The sequence below is a fragment of the Bacillus rossius genome, chromosome 6 (assembly GCF_032445375.1).
Source record: "Bacillus rossius redtenbacheri isolate Brsri chromosome 6, Brsri_v3, whole genome shotgun sequence".
In the NCBI taxonomy this organism is placed as follows: domain Eukaryota; kingdom Metazoa; phylum Arthropoda; class Insecta; order Phasmatodea; family Bacillidae; genus Bacillus; species Bacillus rossius.
In genome coordinates this window covers 56,287,297-56,310,033 of record NC_086334.1, presented here as the reverse complement: position 1 = coordinate 56,310,033, position 22,737 = coordinate 56,287,297, and the positions used below count along the sequence as shown (strand labels likewise).

The window sequence follows — 22,737 nt, the reverse complement described above, 5'->3', positions numbered from 1 at the left end:
TTAAGTTTTGTGTTGTATTGTGTTAGGTTACGTAGTGCCTTTGTTATGTGTAATCACATCGTTGCCCTAGAATACAGTTAGAGCTTGGCACACTTTTGAGTGCGTGCAAGGGAAGGTTGGCAGTCTTGATCTGGCCGCCTCATGGAGCTCCTGTGACTCGCTACACTTTCTGAGGTTGATGATATTTACAATTCATTTGCAGATATACATTTTACAGTTATTTTGTGTCATGTTACTGTGTGTTGTGTACTTCCGTGAAGGTTGTCAGCCCTGGAGGTGGCAAGACAATAAATGGTAAACTAGGTAAAGCCATTAAGATGGTGGATGATAAGCCAAGTCAATAACACTACAGATAGTATATCAACTCTCAACTTTCATGTAAGTATGTTTGAACATTTCTCTTGTACTTTACTCTCTTCCACTGAGAAAGCAAATGCAGAGGTCATTTTCTCATGAGTATTCAACATTTTTTTTTCCCATACAAAAAACTCAAAGTGAGTTACCTACTAATATTAATTTCAGTTTCAAGATTAATTTTAAAAATGATATGTTTTCAAGATACTTCCAATATTATTGTAATAAATTTATGTGCAAGTAAGTGCTTTTGATGGTCATAGTATTTAAAAATTATTTACATTTTAACTTTTTGTTTGTTTTGTGTTTATTGTTGTGTGAACTTTTTTTAAGTACCTTAACTACAGAAGACAATAAATTACTTATTACTAATAATATTTTGTAAACTATTTTATATTATAGCACTACCTTTTATATCTTATAGTTTACATGTTCACATATCGCACCCTGAGTAAAAGACTATCGTAACTCAAAAAATTGAGTTTATGAGATATTTTGACCATAAGCAGGAAAATATCATTATCTAGGCACTGCAAGACTATCACAATATTATATTTACTTTTACGGGATTTATGGCAAATAATGTAGGGTTGCACTCTGGAAAACATTATATAAGAATATGTGCAGTACTATGGCATCTGAGTTGTGGTAGTATTGCACTGATTTTTGAGTTACAATAGCCTTGTACTCAGGGTGTGATATTTGTATGATAGCACCAAAGAAAGTGCCTGTGTACATTAAGTGGAGGTTTTGAAACCAGCATAACAGTAGATTATTATTAATTCCCTGCATCTAACTTCCAGGAGTCTTCATAAAAAAGAAAGGAAAATTGTTCACAAATTTTATAAGTGTAAGTTAAGTAAGTTACATTTACCTGTTTAAAAAAAAATTTAATACTGCATCAATAGTTAACCAATTTAAGTATATAAAACACTTGTCTCCTGCCCTTTCAAAAATTAATTTCAAACTATGGTACTGTACATCATGGATAATAATTTAAGTGCCAAAGTAGTGTGGATGGTGATACAATAGACTTCTGATAGTCTCTGCTCCGGCGGTCCAGAATGCCCAATGATCCAGCACCAGCAAAGTACCCTGTTTTATCGCATAATCGTCGCACGCGCGTAATCGTCGCATGCGCGTAATCGTCGCACCCATATTTTAGGGTGTCAAAATTTGGATAAAAAAAACCTCTCGTGTGAACGTCGCATGATGTTTTTGGTCCTGCTAAGAGATGCCAAGCGCTTTGTGTAGGTATCTTTTCCGTATAAAATGATGTATTTTAAAGTATAAATATAATATTTATTCAGAAATTACTGTGTACTTATTTAAATAATGGAAATAAGAAGCTGTGTGATGTGTAAATTTTCTTTTAAAGACTTGTTAAACGTTATAACCTTCATCTGTTTGTCAGCGTCGCCGCAGTTTACCGCTTAGAAATATATAGCCAGCGCTCGTTGCAATCATTACCGTTTGGTTATGTTGCTTCCCTTATAGAGTGCGCACACGTAGTCGAATATCGATATCTCGCCGATTGCATGCAACGTGCGCTCTCTATGCAGAACCGAGTTAACTACATTTGATATTCCGCTCACTCGTGGTGTTTACTACGGTAGTTATGCGTTCGTTCGGCTTGCATTTAGATCACAGATTTTGTTTTTCTATTTAAAGTTTGTTTTTATATTTAAAGTTGAAGAAAGGTTTTTGTTGCATGACTTAATAAATTAAATTGTTTGGCGTGCTCTTTTATACTTCACTTTGTAAATAAACCTACTTTCCATGAATAGGTTTTATTTTTATGAATACTTTATCTAACAAAAAAAAAATTTTTCCCGGATAATCGTCGCACCCCTACTTTTCAAACTTGATTTTAGAATAAAATGTGCAACGATTATGCGAGAAAACACGGTATGTATGGACTTTAGCCAACAAGGCGAACTTTAGCTAAAAATCTATGATTTTAGCAAAGGTCAAAATCACGTTTTTATTACGCACATAAGTGGTAGTTGGAAGCACTCTGTGTGACCCGTGATTAGTCTGGAGCATTTGGCTTGGTTCAAGATTGCTAGGAAGTGTTCGGGGTGCTTTATTTATGTTTCTTCAGCAGAAATCGGCAGTCGTTGATAAAAAATTTAGTTTCAGCCTGTATTTGTGTTTTAATTTTTATCCTTATTTTCCTGCTACACAAATTTTGCTGCCGATTACCACCTTACAGATGTATTTGCCCTACATCTTAGCATTAGGAGTTCACGGGAGTTACGGCCTGATAATCCAGCATTTAAGTAGTCTGGCATTTGCAAAATATGGAATGTCCGGATATTCGGAAATCTGCTCTCGGTCTGAGTTGTTACAAAAGCTGTGTTAATATCTGGTAATATTGTGTAAGTCAATAAGTCAACATTCACGGGAACACTATTTCAGAAAGTTAACTGGAAGACTGTAAAGCGAAGAAAGTAATATTTTTTATATTGTTCAAGTTTTTAAGGACTGCATGCAGTCGGTGTTAACATTAAACAAATACGACAGAACACAACAAACATAGAATATGATCAAAATTAATAAATAGTCATAGGTAGACAACAGTGTATTACGTTTGCAATGACTGAAATGGTTTGTGAAGTGCGTAGACCTGATGCTAATGGACGGGCAGAGTCTCCTGAGCTGTGTTATCGAGAGAGAGTGTGGACTGATGAAGAGCGCACCTTCCTCCTTGGATCCTTCTCCACGGGACAGTCTGGGATGCAGATGCACACCGCCTCCCCCCTGTCGTCGATGTCGCACACCCGTCCCGCCCCGCAGTGCTTGTCTGCGCACGGGTCTGAAACAGCAAGGATGGCTCGCTCAACACAACAAAGACCGAGTACTGTCCTCTGCACACTGAGCCATCGCTGGCTTATGATTTATACCAACCCACCTGTCAAAGTCAGCTGATGTATACAAACCATGTGCATTTGTTTACAAATGGCAAGCCAACAAACACACACTTTCATTAAAATTATTAAATGTAAAGTTGTAATTTGATCAGTCTGTATTTTACAGTACAGTGAACTAACTGTCTTTTATATGGGACGTTCGGCACCATAACCATTCCGGAATAGTGATTTTGCCGGATTATTGAATGTTAACACAGTTTTCATGGGACTACAAAAGAAAAATTGACAGATAGTACGATGTTATTTAATACAAGTTGTAATAAGCAGCTCTGTAAAAAGAAAAAAAATATAGAAGAGCATGGATGTAGATCCCTGGAATCAAAAAGCCTCTCTCTGAAGGGGGTCCGTTTACGCTTGCAAAATTGTAACTGTGCAGTGGAATTATAAACATTATCACATGGGTCCCCCCTTGGGAATCCTATAGGTTTTCGCTCATGCAGAAGGTCATTGGTCTTCTACAAAAAATCATTATGGGAATGTACCCAGAAATGTGAAATGTTAATCATTACCCGCTAGAAAACAGGAAACACTGTAGTGAAATGAAAAGACGTAATTATAAACTCTAAGCAAACTGAAAACGCTGGCGGTGCAGTAATACGACTTGTGGCCAAGATCAACTGCCGCAATATACCTGGAAAAAAATATGAATGTGACCATCTTGATTGGTGCCAGATAACAGAATGTGCACAACCATAGAATCCTGGATTAAATAAGCTGTTACATGCTTGAATATGAATTCTTTCCCTGTGCAGCCGGTCAGTGTGGTCTGTGTCCATCGACAGTCTGCAACTGCCTGTCGTGCCATTTCTTGCCAGAGAGCAGGGGCTGGTAAAGCAGTAACCCCATCTGCACCCTTTGGTAGTATGAAGAAAGGTGAAAAGAAGGAACACTGCCTTATTTTAATAAAAGCTGTATATTTATTTTTAATTTACACATTTCAAAATATGAAATATATTGGAATGCATTTACAATACTACTCTTTAAGAAATTAATATTATGTCAAAAAAATGTTCTTGAATTTAAAAAAAATACGCTCTCACCCCTTTGAGGCATTTTTCCTGGTGAGACGGGTCTAAAATAGTCCCGTTAAAAACTTCTTAAAAGAGTTGGGTACTATATTTCCACAATGCTAAACATTTTTTTCACAGTCATTCACTACTCATAAAAACTGTGCTGTGGTATGTACATTAGTGGACAATGCAATAGCATTATTAGTTAGGAAAAACTTTATTTAGCTTTAGTTTGCGGGCGAACAGCAAAAGATATCATCAGACATGCTTACTGTACCGGGTGCAAAGGGATTGGCACAGCTGTAAGACACTTGACTCATACTTCAAAGGATTCCAGCACTGGTTATAAATTTAAGTATTTTAGTAAACAAAAATACACCCTCAAAAATAAAAAAATAATAAAAGTGTTGGAGTTGGGCCCCTCCTGGAGCCGTGCCTGCATACCGTGCATGATGACGTTGTTGTCCTGGATCTCGGAGTCGGGCAGGCTCTCGTCCTCCTGGTCCTGCTTCTCCTGCACCTTCTCGTCCACCGCCATCATCGAGAACACGTCCTTGTCGTCCGAGGCCTCCGCAGACTCCGCCGACAGCTCGGGGTCCACCTCCGTGGTGGTGGTGGTGGTGGAGGTGCGGTGGTGGCGGCGGTACTTCTTGAACTTCCTCTGCAACCCGCCAGCCGAGCCAGCTCGGTGAAGAGTCCACACCCAGGGTCTTTGCATTCACAGTGGAGTCCCGCTCGTCCGAACTAGCTGGGACCGGACCCCATCCACAATTGCAATGTCCTAAACTGTGTCAGACTGACACTTATCGCTGATTTGGTGCACGTGACCTCCTGATGTCATGCGTGGTGTGGGCGATGGTCCGAATCCCCCTGGTACGAATGCATTGTTGGTATCTTGTGTTTCTTTGTTAGCATAGAACAACAAAAGAACTCTCACGATATGTGAGTTTCCGGTTCCTGTTTGGAAAAAATTTCATGAAAACAATAAACAAAAAAAAAAGGTACAATAAAAAAAAAACATTTACTGCACTCTACTGACTTCTCTAGAACTCTGAATATTCGGACATTGGACTTCACAATTGTGGACCGGGCAGTTTTCCGTGCGATAATGTGACATCCCTGAACGCCATTATGAGTAGGGATGGGCCAATCAAAGCCTCAAATTTCATCAAATCCTTAGTATTTTAAATTCAAGGAAAAGGAGATTCGAAGAAAAATATGAGGAAATAAAGTGTTCAACACTGATAACCTCTGAAGTTAACTATGCCAGTTTTGTCCTTTATGCCAATCCTGTTGCCATTACCCAAGATAGTGTACTTTTAACATGTAGTTGTATAAATAAAATTACAATATGTATTGATTCTGGAAACTTACTTTGTGAAACAAAAATTTCAAGTTTTGTATGTTTCAACACCAGAATTTTTTTTTTTTTCCATTTTTGTACATTATTTTATTTTTGACCCTTGATACATAGATTCGGATTCGCAGTACTCTTTATGATTTTAATTAGAGATTCAGATTCGAGGGAAATGGGATTTGACCCATCAGTAATCGTGAGCTAACCATACTCACCACTTTCTCACCGAACACGTCGGTGATCAAGAGAGACAGCACTATGGCCACCAGCAACACCTGCAACTTCATGGTGAGAGAGGCCGCGACCTGCAACCACACCAGAAAATGTGACTCGCTTTAGAGACTTTTTTTTTGGATGTCTGTAGCACAGCCTCAATTTTCAGGCAAGCAAACTGGCTAGGTAAATATACAATACTGTGACTGTGAGTAATTGTATCATTACTTAATTACTATCAAAGGTAAAAAAAATTGTTTACCTCATATTATGATTCCTCATAAATCAAGAACATAAGTTTATTTTATCGGAATTGCACCAGTTGAAATGTAACAGTGGAACAAAATATACCAACTTGATTTATCTTATACTCAAGCTTCCTTTACAGTCTTTTTTACTTCATTCCCCCCCCTCTTTTTTATTACCATCTTCAAACCAATCAAGTACTGTAAGACTGACACTGAATAATGTGGACAGTGAATTACAGAAAATTAAATCTTCATTTTTTTATGTGCCTATTTATGCCTATTTATATAACAATATGGTGAAAATGTTTCTACTGTGATTTTCTGCAGATTTAACCATGTTCTTATTTTAATGATACACTAAGTACAGTAAGTCCTCTATTTACGTCGTACCGATTTACGTCGTTTCGGATTAACGTCGCTAATGTTTGAGTACTCATGTTTCAATTTAAGTTGTCGCCGATTCACAATAACGTCGTTTACAATGACCGTAAATCTTTATTTTAACCAAAACACCGTATATAATTCGTTTATAATTCTTTGTTTCCTTCGGTAGTTAATTTATGCTATGTAGCGTAAGCTACACGTTCACCGCCTTATCTTATCATACATCATGAGGGACGCTTCCTGCTCTCCGCTGCTCTCCGCGCGGTGATGCAATACTACCAGCCCGCCCGCTCGGCCACCCACGTATCTCGCACGTAGAAGTGTTATCTACTTCCCGCAACGACACAGCATTTTCTCCTACCCCTTTTCGTCCAACTCCTTGGCACTTCAGTAGAGGTGTTAAAGTAACTAAAAAAAGTGTACCCGTATGTATTCGTTACTATAACAATTAGTACTCGTTACTTTCGTATCGTTACTCGTTACTTCTGATACCGCATAACATGTTATGTTATGTAACAGCAACGAATCGAGTCGTATTTCGTACGCGTACAGTATGACGTCGCGTAAATAATAATAAATCGAATATAAACAATTAAAAGTATTTGATAATTAACAGCTTTTGTTAACCAAGAAACAATAAAATCTCATTAGAGCAGCTTTATTATAATATATATTTTAAGATAAGAACAAAAAACGTGAAAATACGTGATAATAAAAAACAAAAACATACATATTTATAATTTGTAAAAAATACTTTCTTACGTTGTTTCTGTCCCAATCCCAAACTTTGTCTACACACACAATACCTTTAATAAACAGTAAAAAACTTGGACGACGAATTTCCAAATTATACTTTTCTTAATAAACAAACATCGTTCTTTGTAACGAATAAGCGCGCGCATACGTAAAACATACGAAAAATGCGAGTAACGAAATGCATTCGTGTGTAACGTTTCGTTACTCGTTACTAGATGCCGCACCCGTTACTCAGTAACGAATACATACGGTTTGCTACAGCTCTACACTTCAGTCGCTATATCATTGAGTTGGCCGGAGTTTTAAACGTGCCGTTGTTAACTTTATCGTGATTAAATGCGTTTGTAGTAGGCCTACAGTATCAGCTCACTGCAATTTATGATTTTTTCTTCATAAGATGTCTTCCAAACGACTATTTATCTGTTTTTATATTTCAATCAATAAAGGTAATAAAGCAGCTGGTTAAATAACCATTCTATAAAACTGAGAAGTACTAGTTGGACTTGTTTCCCACGCTGTCGGTTGTCATTTGCTGATAAAATTGCCCGTTGTCACGTCTGTATGCCAGCGCTTCCGGCCGACCTTGGGCCGTGGTCGGCCGGTGGCATGAAACATGGCTCATTTTGCGTCGTTTCTATTTACGTCGCGGTTTTCAGGAACGTAACCCCGACGTAAACCGAGGACTTACTGTATTGCTATATTTTTTTAGTCAGTTGTAGCTGTACCACAAAGGAAGCTATGCTATATTCGCTATGTTCACTGCACCAGACAGGATAGTCTAGTTCGCGATGTTGGAGAAATGCATGCCGTGGGATTCGAGTGATGATTCCGATAATGATAATATTCTGCTGGCTCTGGCAGTATATAAAAGTAAAAAGAAATGGGTTAATGAATTTAATATAAAAACAAAATAATTTTAACATTTTCATCATTTGGTTGTCGTCGAGCGGGCTGATCCCCTTATTGGTTGTGTAGGTTCTTGGGCTAGCTCAGTTGGGGGTGGGTTTCGGGCCGCGTGGCAGTTAAGAGGATCTAGCCTGCTAATAATGAAACTACATAGGGTTTCGTGGCACTCACTCTTTTTATTGGCCACTATTTGCACTGGCACGGGGCTATCGCAGTTCCCGCCTACGACCGTTCTTAGGTGAGGCCTGACTACACGAGAATTTCCCCTTACACGGCCGCCTATGGGAAGTAGTAGGCGCCGGCGTCGCGGCGCTAACCGATGGCGTTTGTCCCAAACCGGCAGGGCTTTGATTTCCTGTCCTATAGCGAATTCAGGCAAGCACTACCTGCGGACACAGTTTCTGAAATGTCCCATTAAAATGGCGAGGTCTCGTCCATGACACAATGGTACTATTTTATCCTAGGCAATGCATGACTATACAAGCGAATAAAGATATATATATATATATACATACATACGAGAGGAAAGGAAAAAATTATGAAACACTAATAAAAAGAAAACTAAACTATTTACAATAAGGCGACCCCTTGGCAATAGTTGACATACTAATCTCCATAGTTTCGAACTGCCTGACACGACTCGAAGACTGTTGCTGATCTATTCCCCGCGTCACTGTCGTTAAGCCCGGAGGCCTCTATGCTCACCCGTTTCACTCGTCTTGGCGAGAGCTCGCGGCCGACACGTCACTCCTCCGCGGTTCTCCAGACGCGACTCCCTCCTCTGCTCGCGCCGACCCCCTCCCCGCGCGCGTCTCGTGCAGCATCTCACGTCCTCGTGGACGGGAACCCGCGACTTGTTCACCCCGTGCATATTAAAATACATGTTATTTACCCTTCTAATTTAAATTATACATGATGGATGATATTATAGTTTTTACAATAAAAATTATGTCCTGCTGAAAGAAAAGAAAATATACATAAAAAACTACGTCGGAGGGACACTGATTTATTGAAGGTGGCACCACTGGCTCCCGCACACGCCCGCGCACAGAAGAAGGCGGTGACGCGCCATAACGGCCTGTAGGAGCTAGGGTGGCCTCTGGGTCGACGTCAAATGCCCCCCCCTCCCACAAGGCCATTATGCGCGTCAACGTCTCTTAATCGCATCTGCCGTTGCACTCGTTGATCGTAGAAACGAGAGGGTAGGAAGTGTCTTGGCCTCTGGTGTGTATCGTGTGCGGGTGTCTCGCGAAGGGTGGCAGTAAACTCATGACACTGAGTCGGGATCCTGTGTTAGTGTGGTGGCTTGCCTTTGGTAGGTTATTGCACTGAAATTCCCGTAAGTAGGTGGGTACCCGCCGTATCCTCCTAGGTCGGGAGTTTTCCCCAGATTCGCTTCTGGAAATTGAGGGGCTGAGCGAACAGTTGGGGTCTAATGTCCTGCCCTTTCCCCCCATCCTCGTGGTTGGGATGGCAGACCACCCCGAAGATCCTGGTTCACCTGTCAGGACCCCCATCAGTTCTTCCTCCATCCCCTCTGTGTCCCCCCGTTCTGTATCTGAGTCTGGTTCGGTGACGGTCATAATGAACGACGAGTCCGCCAGACTCGTATTGAGGGGCCAGAGAGGGGTGTCTGGGTCTTTCCCCTCCTCGTCCTCCCCGTCCGTGTCCGGTTCCGTGATGAACTGGATCACGTTTGTGTCGGCGGTCGTTTCGTCTGGTTCCCCAAATGTCCTGGCTGGTTCCATTACGCTCTCTTCTGCCCCTCCTGTCTCCGTTCCCTTCATGGCTGCCCCTGTGTCGGCTGCCGGTCGCGTCTCTGTCACGTCTCCTTGTTCTTTCTGTCCCGCCATGTCCTCGTCCCACCTTCCGTCCATGTCACGGCTGGCTTGGTTTGCGTCGGTGACTGGTGTAGAGGCAGACCCCTCTCCCCTGTCCGTGTCCCTTGGAGCTTGTCTCTCCCCCGCGGCTAGGCGCAGTTGGTCTCTGTGAATTTTTGCGGGCCTCCCGCTTGGTGTACGTATTAAGTACGATGTGGCCCCCGCCTGTCGCAGAACGGTCCTGGGGCCCGCCCATTTCGGGGCTAGACCTGCACAAAAGTTCTTTGCCCTTGACGACAGAGGATGCTGTCGGACGTACACTTGGTCCCCGGGGTTCAGAGTAGGGGGGGGTCTAGTGGACTGTGGTGTCGTCTGCTGTAGATAGGCCTCCTGTCTCCGCCTAGCCCTCTCCTGCATTCTGGTCAGCTCGGTATTGAGACATTCGCCCCATCCGGCTTCTGTGGCTGCCGCCTCTACCCGGCATTCTCCTGGCAGCGCCAGGTTCCGCCCCATGACCAGCTCTGCCGGCGAGTAGCCCGTGGCGGCACTCGTACGACGCCTCAGACAGTATAAGAGGTTCGGCAAATGGGTATCCCATTTTGAATGGTCCTCTCCCAACCGGAGACGGAGCTGAGCCTTTATCTCTTGGTTCCGTCTCTCGGTTGGGTTGGCCCTCGGGTGATACGTCGACGTCGTGTGGTGGCTCACCCCCCACCTTCTGCAGGCCTGTTTCCAGCGGGCTCCCGTGAACTGACATCCGTTGTCCGATAGGAGCACCGCTGGGTACCCGAAGCGAGGGGCTACCTCTCCGTCGATCAGCGCTATCAACGTTCCCGACCGGACGTTGGAGACCGGATAGGCCTCGACCCATCTGGTAAACAGGTCTGTTAGTACTACAAGGAAGCGCTTGCCTTTGCTGCTGCGGGGATAGGGCCCCATGATATCTAGAGCTAGTGTGTGGAATGGGTGTTGCGGGCGGCGAGGTCGCTGTTGCTCCTCGCCGTCTGTCCTCCGGGCCTTGCGCTGCTGGCAAGTGTGGCAGCGTCGGACGTATTCCCGGACATCGTGTCCCATGCCGGGCCAGTGGAAGGAGACCCTGATTGCCTCCGCGGTTTGTTCGGCCCCGGGGTGGCCTGCTAGCTGGTGGTCATGGAAATAACCCAGTATGGCCGCGCGGGCCCCCTTCGGGGCGTGAGTTCGCCAAGCATCCCCACCTCCCGGCACCCGCGTCTGCAGGACCCCGTCCACGCAGCGCTGGGTACCACCTGGTTCCCGCACGCCTCCACGGCGGCCTTCGAGACGTCGTCCCCCCGCTGAACCCGCTGCACGGCGCTAATCAGCTGGGAGAGAGTGTCCACTGCCTCGGGTTCAGTGACTGGTTCCTCCTGTGTTACCGCGTACAATGCCGCGGGCCCCATCTGGTCTCCCGTGACGGGTGCGCGCCCTGACGGAGGAAGCAGATCGTCCCACGTGCCCTCGTCCTCAAAGATGTCCTCTGGGTTAGGATGTCGTGACAATTCATCGGCAAGTTGGTTAGTCCTCCCTGGCACGTGTTCCACTGTGAATGCAAAGTTTTGGAGGGTCACAGCCCACCGGGTAAATTTACTCTTCCTCCCTTGCATCGAGTTCAACCATTTTAAACACTGATTGTCCGTCCTAAGAGTAAACTCCCGCCCTTCCAGATGGTGTTGGTACCGCTTGACAGCCCACACCACTGCCAAGCACTCCTGTTCATTCACATCGTAGTTCCGGGCGGCCGGCCCGAATTTGGCACTGGAATACTCCATCACGCGTCGCTCGCCATTGGGTCCGACCTGGTACAACACGGCCCCCATACCTACTTGACTCGCGTCCGTTTGTAGGTACAGGGGTTCGCCCGGCACCAGCCGTGCGAGGGTGTGACTGTCCTTGAACAAGCGCTTGACAGTAGCCAGGGCGCGGTCGGCCTCCGCGGTCCACCTGTATTTTGTTTTGGGGGATAGCAAGTCCGTCATGGGGGCCGTCACCGCTGCGAAGTCCGGTATGAAGGACCGCAGCCAGTTCAGGAGCCCCATGAGTCTTTGCAGCTGTTTTCTCGTCTGTGGAGCCGCCTTGGACGCGATCAGGTCCAGGTGCTCCGGGAGAGGGCGGCACCCCTTCTCACTGACGACATGCCCCAGGAATCTGATCTCCGTTGCCCCGATATGGCACTTGTGCGGGGCGCAGGTCAGCCCGTGTCTGGCCAGCCGTTCGAGGACCAATGCCAGGTGATGCGCATGGTCCTCCCACGTCCGTGACCAGACGATCACGTCGTCCAGATAGGCCGTGACGAAGTCGCCCACGAACCCATCCAGGACGCGGACCATCATGGCCTGGAATGTCGAGGGGGCGTCCATCAGCCCGAACGGCATGGCTCGGAACTGAAACCTGCGTCCGTCCGGGGCCGTAAACGCGGTCTTAGGACGGTCTTCCTGCCTGACGGGGACTTGCCAATACCCGGACCTTAGATCAAGTGACGTAAATATACGGGCGTCCCCCAAGCCTGCCAACGCGTCTGCAATGTTTATCAGTGGTGGTGGGGCGGGTATGGTGACAGAGTTCACGGGTTTGAAGTTCACACAGAACCTCAAGGTCCCGTCCTTCTTCTTAGCCATGACGATTTGGCTATTGTACGGAGATTCACTAGCTTCTATTACTCCGTTCTGGAGCATTTCGGTTATCTGTTCCTGCACTACCTGACGGTCTTTGAGTCCAAACTCCCGCGGCTTTACGTATATGGGACTGTGTGGCTTTGTAGGGATGGCATGTTCCGTCACCGTTGTCCGCCGCAGCATGTCTGTGGCCGCGAACACTAACGGTTGCTGCGACAACACGCCCTCGAACAACCCTGTGTAATTTGGTGGCACGTCATGAGTGAGGTCTGCCAGCTGGATCTGTGGTGAGGGAGGAACAGGGCCCGCCCGGCCCACGCCGTACAGCGTTCGGCGCCCCTGACGGCCCACGTGCAACTTACTGTCCTTGATGTCAATGGCGGCGTCCTCCTGGACCAGCCAAGGCAGGCCCAGGATCAACTCCTCCCGCAGTCCACGCATCACCAGGGCGCTAGTCCGACTGAATAAGTCACGAACACCGATGGTTACCTGTGCGCGTCCAGACGTGGACGCGCTTGTCCCCTCCGTTGCCAGTTGCACCTCGTCCTCGTGTGGCTCCAAGTCCTCGTCCGGCACCAGGTGGGCGGAGACAAAAGAGTGGGTCGCCGCCGTGTCCACCAACGCGTGGACGGGACGGCCGTTCAGGAGCACTGGCACCCGGAGCAGCGCCGCCTGGTCCGTGCCCAGCTGTCCCAGCTGTGCTGGAGGAGCCCCCTGCTCCTCTGGTGGTGACCTGTCCCCTGCTGTTGGACTGCTACTGGCTCCCCCGTCTGCTGTGGCGTCCATGCTGCGGTTCCCGTGGTCCCTCGTGTCTCTTCCGAGCTGCCCAGTGGGGCTGTCACTTTTGGCGGGCGACGTCCCTGTGTTCCTCTCGTCCCTGTGGCTGGTGTCATGGCGGGCGTCGTTGGGCTGACTCGTCCTCGGGCTCGGTGAGGTCTTTTCTGTCATGTTGTCCGGGTTCGTATCTAGGAGGCAGTGGCCGACTCTGTCCCTGCCCCCTATTGTCCGTTTCCCGGATGGCGTCCTTCCCTTTCCATCTTCCTCCACAACTCCGCCTTGGTTGGACACTCCGCGTGCCAGTGATACTCCGGGCTGCGGCAATACTGACACCTGGGTGGACGGTTGTCACTCGTCCGCTGATTCGTACTCCGCTCCTCTGACCGTGTTCTGGTCTCCCGTGTGGGTCCCCCTGTCGTCCTCTGCCCTTGTGGTGTGGCCCCGCCCCTGTATCGGACCAATGTCATTGCGTCCTCGGGTGTCACAGTCTCTTGTGACATCACTGGTGTCATCCTAGGCTCCCGTCGTGACTCTCTTGCCCAGAGTTCCCTCCTACTTGCTGCCAAGTCCATTTCAGTCTCCCGGGCCAGCTCCACGAACTCGGATACCTCTAGGTCCACGGCCCGTCGCAGAAAAGGGCGTAGCGACGGCAACAACTGTTCGCATATTACGGGCATGACCTCGCTCACTGTTCTCTCCGGCCCCACTCGCCGGTGCAACCGCACCTTCCTATAGATAAATGATTCGGCGCTCTCCCCTGCGGCCTGTGGTACACTGTAAAGTTGTCGCTGACACTCGGCTCGTGCCAGTGGTCCGTTGAACCGCCTCTCTAGTGCTCGCTCGAATTCTCCCCACTCGGATAGATAGTCCCCCGTGTCCGTCCACCATTTCGCCGCCCGGCCCCGTAACTGGCCACACACTCTCGTCACCCAGTCCCTTCGTGGCACTCCCCTAAGCCTGTCCACACACGCGGCTACAAACGCACTCGGATCTTCGTGCGGTTCTCCCGCAAACTCCGGTAATGGGCTAGCCACCTCGACCACTCGCATCACTATACTCGGATGACCATGACCTATGGGCTCTCTAACGCCCTCGTCGCGGTGACCCGGTAAATGACTCCCCGATTGTCTGTCATTACTCTCCCCGCTACTCTTCACGTCCGCTAGTCCCCATGGGCATTCGCACGAAAGGTCCTGTCCGTGTCTCCCCCTGAACGGAAGTCCACACCCCACACACGTGTCCATCACCCTCGCCTTTGTCTCATCCGGTCCCTCCATTTTTCCGGTCGTCACCCGGCTTCACTTGGTTATCCGATCCTTCTCGGCTCGGTCGGCGAACTCGCCTCTCGGCGCGCGATAAGCCGCAGCGCGATACCGCGCGAATTCGAGCCCGGCGTGGGCCGCGCCGCCTTATCTCTCTCCCGCGTGAACCTGATCCCGGCGTGGATGCGTCTCCTTATCTCTTTCCCGCGCCGCTCCTTCCGCCTGCTTCCGCCGCTCCGCCGCGCCAGGCAGCTCCCGCGCCGTTCGCGTGACGCAACTCGCGCTACGTCGCACGCTACTCCAGTCCATATAATGTCCGTGATGTCCTTTCCGCCCACTTTGTCCGTGTTCTTGGCAACCCGCACTTTGCCAAATTACGCCCTTTGAGACAAAATTTCGAAAGTTTGAAAGTTTTTTAAAAAAAATTGAAAGTTTTGAAAATTTGAAAGTTTGAGAATGCGTTGCCACCTAGTTGGGGGCCACTTGTCGTCGAGCGGGCTGATCCCCTTATTGGTTGTGTAGGTTCTTGGGCTAGCTCAGTTGGGGGTGGGTTTCGGGCCGCGTGGCAGTTAAGAGGATCTAGCCTGCTAATAATGAAACTACATAGGGTTTCGTGGCACTCACTCTTTTTATTGGCCACTATTTGCACTGGCACGGGGCTATCGCAGTTCCCGCCTACGACCGTTCTTAGGTGAGGCCTGACTACACGAGAATTTCCCCTTACACGGCCGCCTATGGGAAGTAGTAGGCGCCGGCGTCGCGGCGCTAACCGATGGCGTTTGTCCCAAACCGGCAGGGCTTTGATTTCCTGTCCTATAGCGAATTCAGGCAAGCACTACCTGCGGACACAGTTTCTGAAATGTCCCATTAAAATGGCGAGGTCTCGTCCATGACACAATGGTACTATTTTATCCTAGGCAATGCATGACTATACAAGCGAATAAAGATATATATATATATATACATACATACGAGAGGAAAGGAAAAAATTATGAAACACTAATAAAAAGAAAACTAAACTATTTACAATAAGGCGACCCCTTGGCAATAGTTGACATACTAATCTCCATAGTTTCGAACTGCCTGACACGACTCGAAGACTGTTGCTGATCTATTCCCCGCGTCACTGTCGTTAAGCCCGGAGGCCTCTATGCTCACCCGTTTCACTCGTCTTGGCGAGAGCTCGCGGCCGACACGTCACTCCTCCGCGGTTCTCCAGACGCGACTCCCTCCTCTGCTCGCGCCGACCCCCTCCCCGCGCGCGTCTCGTGCAGCATCTCACGTCCTCGTGGACGGGAACCCGCGACTTGTTCACCCCGTGCATATTAAAATACATGTTATTTACCCTTCTAATTTAAATTATACATGATGGATGATATTATAGTTTTTACAATAAAAATTATGTCCTGCTGAAAGAAAAGAAAATATACATAAAAAACTACGTCGGAGGGACACTGATTTATTGAAGGTGGCACCACTGGCTCCCGCACACGCCCGCGCACAGAAGAAGGCGGTGACGCGCCATAACGGCCTGTAGGAGCTAGGGTGGCCTCTGGGTCGACGTCATGGTGAAGCATTTGCTTATGAGGACGAAACCAAATTTATGGATTATTTCAGAGTAAATTCAACTCAGTTTGATAGCATCCTCTTAGAATCAAATCCATGTCCTGAATATCCTACCTTCTATATTCTTCCATCGATTTATTCCATAATATTTTCGTAATCTTTCAATTTTCCTATGACTTGGTTATTTAAAACACAATACTGACAAGAGAGAAATTAAACTTCTTAAAAAGCAAACACAAGTACAGAACAATTCCATGTGAAAACAGGCATTTCTGTTTATCTACTCGTGCACGAAGTCAGTGAAGTTTATAAAAATAGCTGAGAACCATATAGCTGGCATCATCGCAAACATGGCGAACACAGCTCTGTGTGGCCAGTGATACATGAGATGCAGCTGGCTATATGTTACTTGCGTAGTGAACATCACGAACATAACTAGCGAGCATAGTGCCCTGTGTGGCATTAACTTTAGGTCCCAACTAGTAGAAGATAGTTTTTTTATTATTTGACATGGAAAGCAGGGTAATAAGAAGAAACTAAGGGTTTGAGGGCAAATAATTTTGTTGGGCTTCCTTTGCATTGCCTAATGAACATATTTTAAACCCCCACAATTTATAAAAATCAAAATAATGACTGTAAATGTTACCATGGCTATAACTGTAGATGTGAACTGTGTGTATTCTACAACTAGTAAGTTATCATTAGACTTGTATTTTTATCATATCAGAAAAACAAATTTCGAATTCAATCTGGTTTCAGGGATTTTGTCCCTCCCCCCCTCCTTCCTACTCAAATACCCTTTTCATCTTGACGGCCCTGTAGGAAGGGGCACATATCTGAAGGTTTTGCAAGGGGGACCCAGGGCCGGCGCATCCATATAGGTGAACTAGGCAACCGCCTAGGGCGCCAAGTATCTGGGGACGGCGCAGCACGACACATAACAGCGGATATAATATGTTTAACGATTATTGGAACGAGATGAAAATGGATTTTTGTAACAGTTTGGAATGTTTATATTGATATAAGTAATTATTTAAAGTCCACGGTGACATGTTTATGATTTTTAATAAGTAAAAATATAAAAAAAAACACAATCCTGCTTACATTTGATTGTTGACAAAATCTTAGGCTTACGTGATGTATTTTGAGGCAAGGAAAATTTGTTTTGGGGTGTCCGGCGGAAGAGGGGGGGGGGGGGAGGGGGTCATTAAGGTTTTTCGCCTAGGGCGCCAATTTACCTTGCACCGGCCCTGGGGGGACCCACACATTCCGAGCGTCGTGGGTGTGGGTTTAGACTGACACAAGTCCTCTCTAGATGGGCAGCTTTTAAGTTGTATACTGCCCATATTTTGGCCTGTATGCATGCAATAAGCACAAACTTTAAAATATACAGAAAGGTTTCCATAAAACATTGTTTTGGTGTTTACGTTCAACGACCCCGTTTCACAGTCATGATTTTGAAAGCGCAAGAGAGCCCCTAAGTGAGCACACCCCCCCCCCCCGGCAGGATCTTCGCTCATGCCTGTAGGTATGCAAGTACAGGATATCCATAAAATAACGTCCCAGTTTCAGCGGAATATTATAATAGTTTAATTTAAATTATTTACAGCAAATGATAGATCAAATTGATATTAAACTAAGCTAGTTTTAATTACACATGTTCAATATGTGCACCTTTAGTTATACGGCACGCATCCAACCTAAAGTCCAATTCTTCCCACACTTTGGTTTATACGTCTGGAGTAATGGAAGCAATAGCCTCTTCAATTCTGTGTAAACTCGCAAATCATTATGTAGCGGCGGAATGTAGACATGATCTTTTATAAATCCCCAAAGGAAAAAAATCTCATGGTATGTCATGTGAACGTGGAGGCCACCGAGAAAGATCTCTGTCGTCTCGACCATTACATCCACTCCAACGGTCAGGGACTTGGACGTACAAACGAAACGCACGTTGAACTAAAAATTAAAGATTCATTCTTAGCAATTTGCAGAACACATAATGCTCTACGCTCAGTAGTCGCCATTTTGCGTGGGTGGCGCTGCAAGCGAGAAAACAACAAAGCAGTACTCGCGCATTCACTTGATATGGAACTGTTTTGAGTTACTCTTCAATTGTGACCTCGAACCCAACACACTACAACGCTTACAGTTGGTGCTATTACAATTTACAAGTGGACATTGTTTTATGGAGGACCTACTGTGTACAGTGTGAAGTTCCGAAATGGCGTGTTCCCAACACTGACACCGCCCCAGTGTCTTGTTCTCTCACGCGTCTCCCGGAGACCAGCTGTTCGCGCCGGGCCGGGACGGAGGAGATCGCGCGAGTCAAGGAGTTCAGCGGGCAGTGACGTCAGCGCCGGCGCGGCAGGATGCGGGCCATTGCAGCCAAGTGGCGCAGAAAAACCGCGCCAAGTGATAATGTCACAGCCGAGATTACATCACGCCGTGTTCCGCAGATGTGCTGATGTCATGCGCGGTCTCAGGCCATTCCCTTCTCTTGTCACGCCCCTGGTGCTTCGTGGCACGTTGTGTGGTGGAGTCGCAGAAGCGCGGCGGAAGCGACGCGATGCCAATTAAATACAGTTCTCCAACCAACCACGTTCGATACACCTGTGCAATATACGCAGACGCTACGGACTTTGGACTTCCCGATTAGAATGTTTTTATATATTTTTTTAAATTTTATGTATAACGTCTTAGCTCTCGGCATACTGAGGTCAAGTAACGGGAACGTGAAACAACCGCGGTGCTGCTATCTGTGGAGGATGGTGCGAACCAAAGTTCACAAAGACAAAGGGAAACTGTTAGATGAATGTTAACAAAATGAGCAGAATTTCAATAAAATTCCTTATCGAAAATTAGGTTTAAAGCTGGAGATTTAGTAATTTTTTCCAAGTATTTTTAGCTTTTATCGGAGCAGTTTCATTATATAGTTTAAAATTTCGGTCTGCAAAATTGATTGATTATATAGCCGACGTAATGTATTTTTGACAGAGATTGGCCACGTCTGCATTATTATAATTATATATTCAACAGTTTTACGCCAACGACCAGAGACTCAACCCTTAATCAACACTCTTTGAAATATATTTTTAATTACAATATCTTCATTTAAATTTACAGCTATACTTTACCCGGGACTCGAACCCAGAACCATAACCCAGGGGCGGCTCTAGAGTCCCGAGCCGGTCTTTTAATTTTGATTTTACTTTGTGTCTATTTTTGTGTAAACAATTATGGACATTATGGGAAAAGGAGGATCTTAATTGTTACTAGCATTTAATTTAGCTAGTGAATACCTTTCGATTTCAATAATTATGATTTCGCATTAGAAAAATCTTTCAAAATTTATTTTCCATTATATAATGACTTAATTTCACCGGTATTTTATCGTTAGAATTTATAAAATTAACCCAAGGTTAAGTTACTATGAAAAGAATATCGAACATTCTTAAGATAAATTTTAAAAAAATCATCGTCGAAGTTCAAGTTCCAGTTTAACTTAAAAATATTGTTTTAAAGATCGTATTTTTCAAATTTTCCGTGGGAAGCCCCCGAAGCACCACCCCTTGTCACCACAGAACAAGGCGGGATCTATAGAAGTGAGACTCTTCTAGTGGAAACATAAATGTTTTGAACGACATGTGACGCTATCTGTTGGGTGGGCTAACAACTACTAGCAAACAAAATTCAGGTTGGGAGGTTCCGATCCAATGATAATTCAACTACTGGATGCAAATTACTGTGAAAAAGAAAAAGAAAACACATGATAATGGTTTGTCATACAAAATCATTTTCTGTAAAAATGAGTATGAGATGCAGTATTTCTGGTATACCACACCACAAAATAAGAAGCTAGGAAAATAAAGTGAAATAATTTTTCAATGGTTTGTTTGCCTGATGATAACTGATGCATTACTCCTCGCAATCGGTGTTGCTATGTTAGAAGCGGGTGGTGCCAATGCTTGAAGATAGACCTCAGACCAGGTCTCCGCCATGGTCGCTTCAGACGGAAAGCCTTCTTTTCACAGACGAGAGAGCCAAACGCCCGATCGTGCATCTTCGGTTTTTTTTTGTTCATTGTAAATAAATATGGCGGTGTTGATAAAAGGATACTAATTGTCAATTAGGTTAGGTTAGCTACATTATAAATGCTTTAAAACATTGTGGACGGTTGATTCGGTTAGGATAGCTACATTAAAGATACGGAAAAAAAAGCATGAACTTCGGGGAACTTCGGGTTTTGGCTCTCTCGTCTGTGAGAAGAAGGCTTCCCGCTTCAGACCGCGCCGCGAAGGTCGGTCGAAGAGAGCACGACCGCAGCATGTGCGCACGGGGGCTATAAATAGAGCGCGCAGAGCACTTCAACTTTGCTCGGGTCAAATGGGCCGTTGACACCGCCCGCGGTTTATCGCTGCGGCCACGTCAACGGGAGGCCGTCGGCGGCGCGTCCGCTAGGAGGTCTGATGCCGGGAGCCGTCACCCTGCGGCTCCGAGCTGGGACTGGACACTCCGCGTGACGTCAGTTCGGAGCTGTCGAGTGCGAGCTAGGTCGGTCGGACGAACTGATGGCTAGAGACCCGTGAAATTCGCGGGTTCAATGACTTCCAATATCCTCTACACACTCGGGCAAATGCCAATTGTTCATTGGCTGCTGACTTGTGAGTCGTCTCGACTGGGTGGCCTGTGATTCGACACTTCTATGAGTGAGGGTCTCTAATTGGCCCTCAGTCCTCCAGATTAACAGTGAACCAATGACAAAAGCAGCACTAAGGTATAATTATTTTAATTTTAGCATAACACGAAATGAACCCGCGAATTTCACGGGTATCTACTGATGGCTTCCCATCCAATCTGACTGTGGGCTGAGAGCCCTTAGTCCGAACTGCCGCACCTCTTTGTAAATATATTAACATCTATGAATAGGGCCAGGCATTTTTCGCGAAAAAAAAATCTGGAAGTCTATTAGACTGCAACAAGGTATACCCGCACCAGCGGTTTCTTCCTTGTGATTGGCGACCGTCTGCGAGAGAAGTCGTTTCCTTATTTGACCGAGCCACTCAGCAAGAGTTTGCGTCCGCACTGAATTACTGTGATTGGTGTGCTGACAGTAGACATGTACCTGAAAGAAACTGGACCAATAACGAAGAACAGACAATGCTACAGTGTTTTAACTCCCAGCTAGTCTCCAAATCTTTTCGCGAAATGTGCATGCCCCTATCTATGAACCTGAAAAATTAGGTTTGATTTGTATTTATTGCAGTTATGATTAACAAAGTGGAGATGGTCAGCTGAAAATGTTCTAGAAATCAAGTTTTGTTTTAAAAAGGAAATTAATGCTCTGAAAGTTTCCGAATACTGTTGTCACAATGAACGTTAAATAGGGATATAACTGAAGTTAAGGTACATCAATTTAAATTTTGCATCACTATTGGTTTCAGATACCATTTGAATTGAATTATGATGGACTGAGGAAGTGTAATACTTTAATAAATGTATATATATATCATATAAGAATAGTTGTGAGTATAAACTTGCTAACATCATATACTATAATATTGTATGATGTTAATTTGAATGAATTCACCTATTATATTGATATTATTTTCAAAATATTTGACCCACAAATTTAAATTTGGTTTTGCATGCTATATCATGACACTGTCTGTGATAATTATTCCACATTAAGACTCAAATATTCGAATTCATCATATTCTGCTAAACTCAGAGGTCCTGAGTGTAGTCATCTTGCAAGACCAAGTAAGAGATAGCCAGGTACAGTTATTAACTATTGATATACACATATACAAACAATCAGTCAATTAGCTGAGTGTCGTGGCGGACATCTTTCCTTATACTCTTTGGTTACTTTGTTATTTCCCCCCCCCCCCCAAACGTTTCCTTTCCAAACGTGCAACTGCAATTGCAACATCCAAAGTTTCTTTCAAGTTCTACGATTAAATGATGCATCCAACAGCAACAGCAACCACGAGACTGATCACTAGGGACAGGAAAAATTCGCGGGTTCAATGAACTGTAGGGTGAACTCCATAGTTATACGTACACTCGGTCAAATGCCACCCACTCATTGGCTGCTGTCTTGTGAGACGTCCCAACGTGGCAGCCTGTGATCCGATAAAGCTTTGGTAGGGTGTTTCTCATTGGCCCAGAGTCATCCGGGTGTTTCTCATTGGCCCAGAGTCATCCAGGTGAGTTGTAGACCAATATAAGAGGCAGCACTAAGGTATAACTATTTGTATTTTAGCCTGTCACGAAATGAATTCGCGAATTTTTCCGGTCTCTACTGACCACGCGTGGGGAAGGGCTTTAGTACAGTCCAAATTATCACTATCGGTCCGAAGTGTGCGCAGAAGGCCTCAATTTAGTCCATACTGTCGGTTCGGGCTGAGCCGTTCTAACTGGGAGCTGAACTGGACGTGTGTCACTTCCCGTCTCACATCACCGAAACAAAAAAAAAAAAAACGAAAATGGTGCTTCGATACGTTATTGGTGGTTAG

At 45.7% G+C, this 22,737-nt stretch overlaps 1 protein-coding gene across 1 annotated transcript in view; it reads right to left on the bottom strand.

The window, feature by feature from the left end:
- LOC134533218 (SPARC) overlaps nucleotides 1-22,737 on the bottom strand; it is a 96,061-nt gene that overhangs the window by 17,745 nt on the left and 55,579 nt on the right. The window contains exons 2-4 of the mRNA XM_063370613.1: nucleotides 5,870-5,959; nucleotides 4,742-4,958; nucleotides 3,057-3,172 (exon numbers count right to left, since the gene is read on the bottom strand). Of these exons, the coding sequence (XP_063226683.1) occupies nucleotides 3,057-3,172; nucleotides 4,742-4,958; nucleotides 5,870-5,941 (405 nt within the window). The 5' untranslated portion in view covers nucleotides 5,942-5,959. The remainder of the gene's footprint in view (nucleotides 1-3,056; nucleotides 3,173-4,741; nucleotides 4,959-5,869; nucleotides 5,960-22,737) is intronic.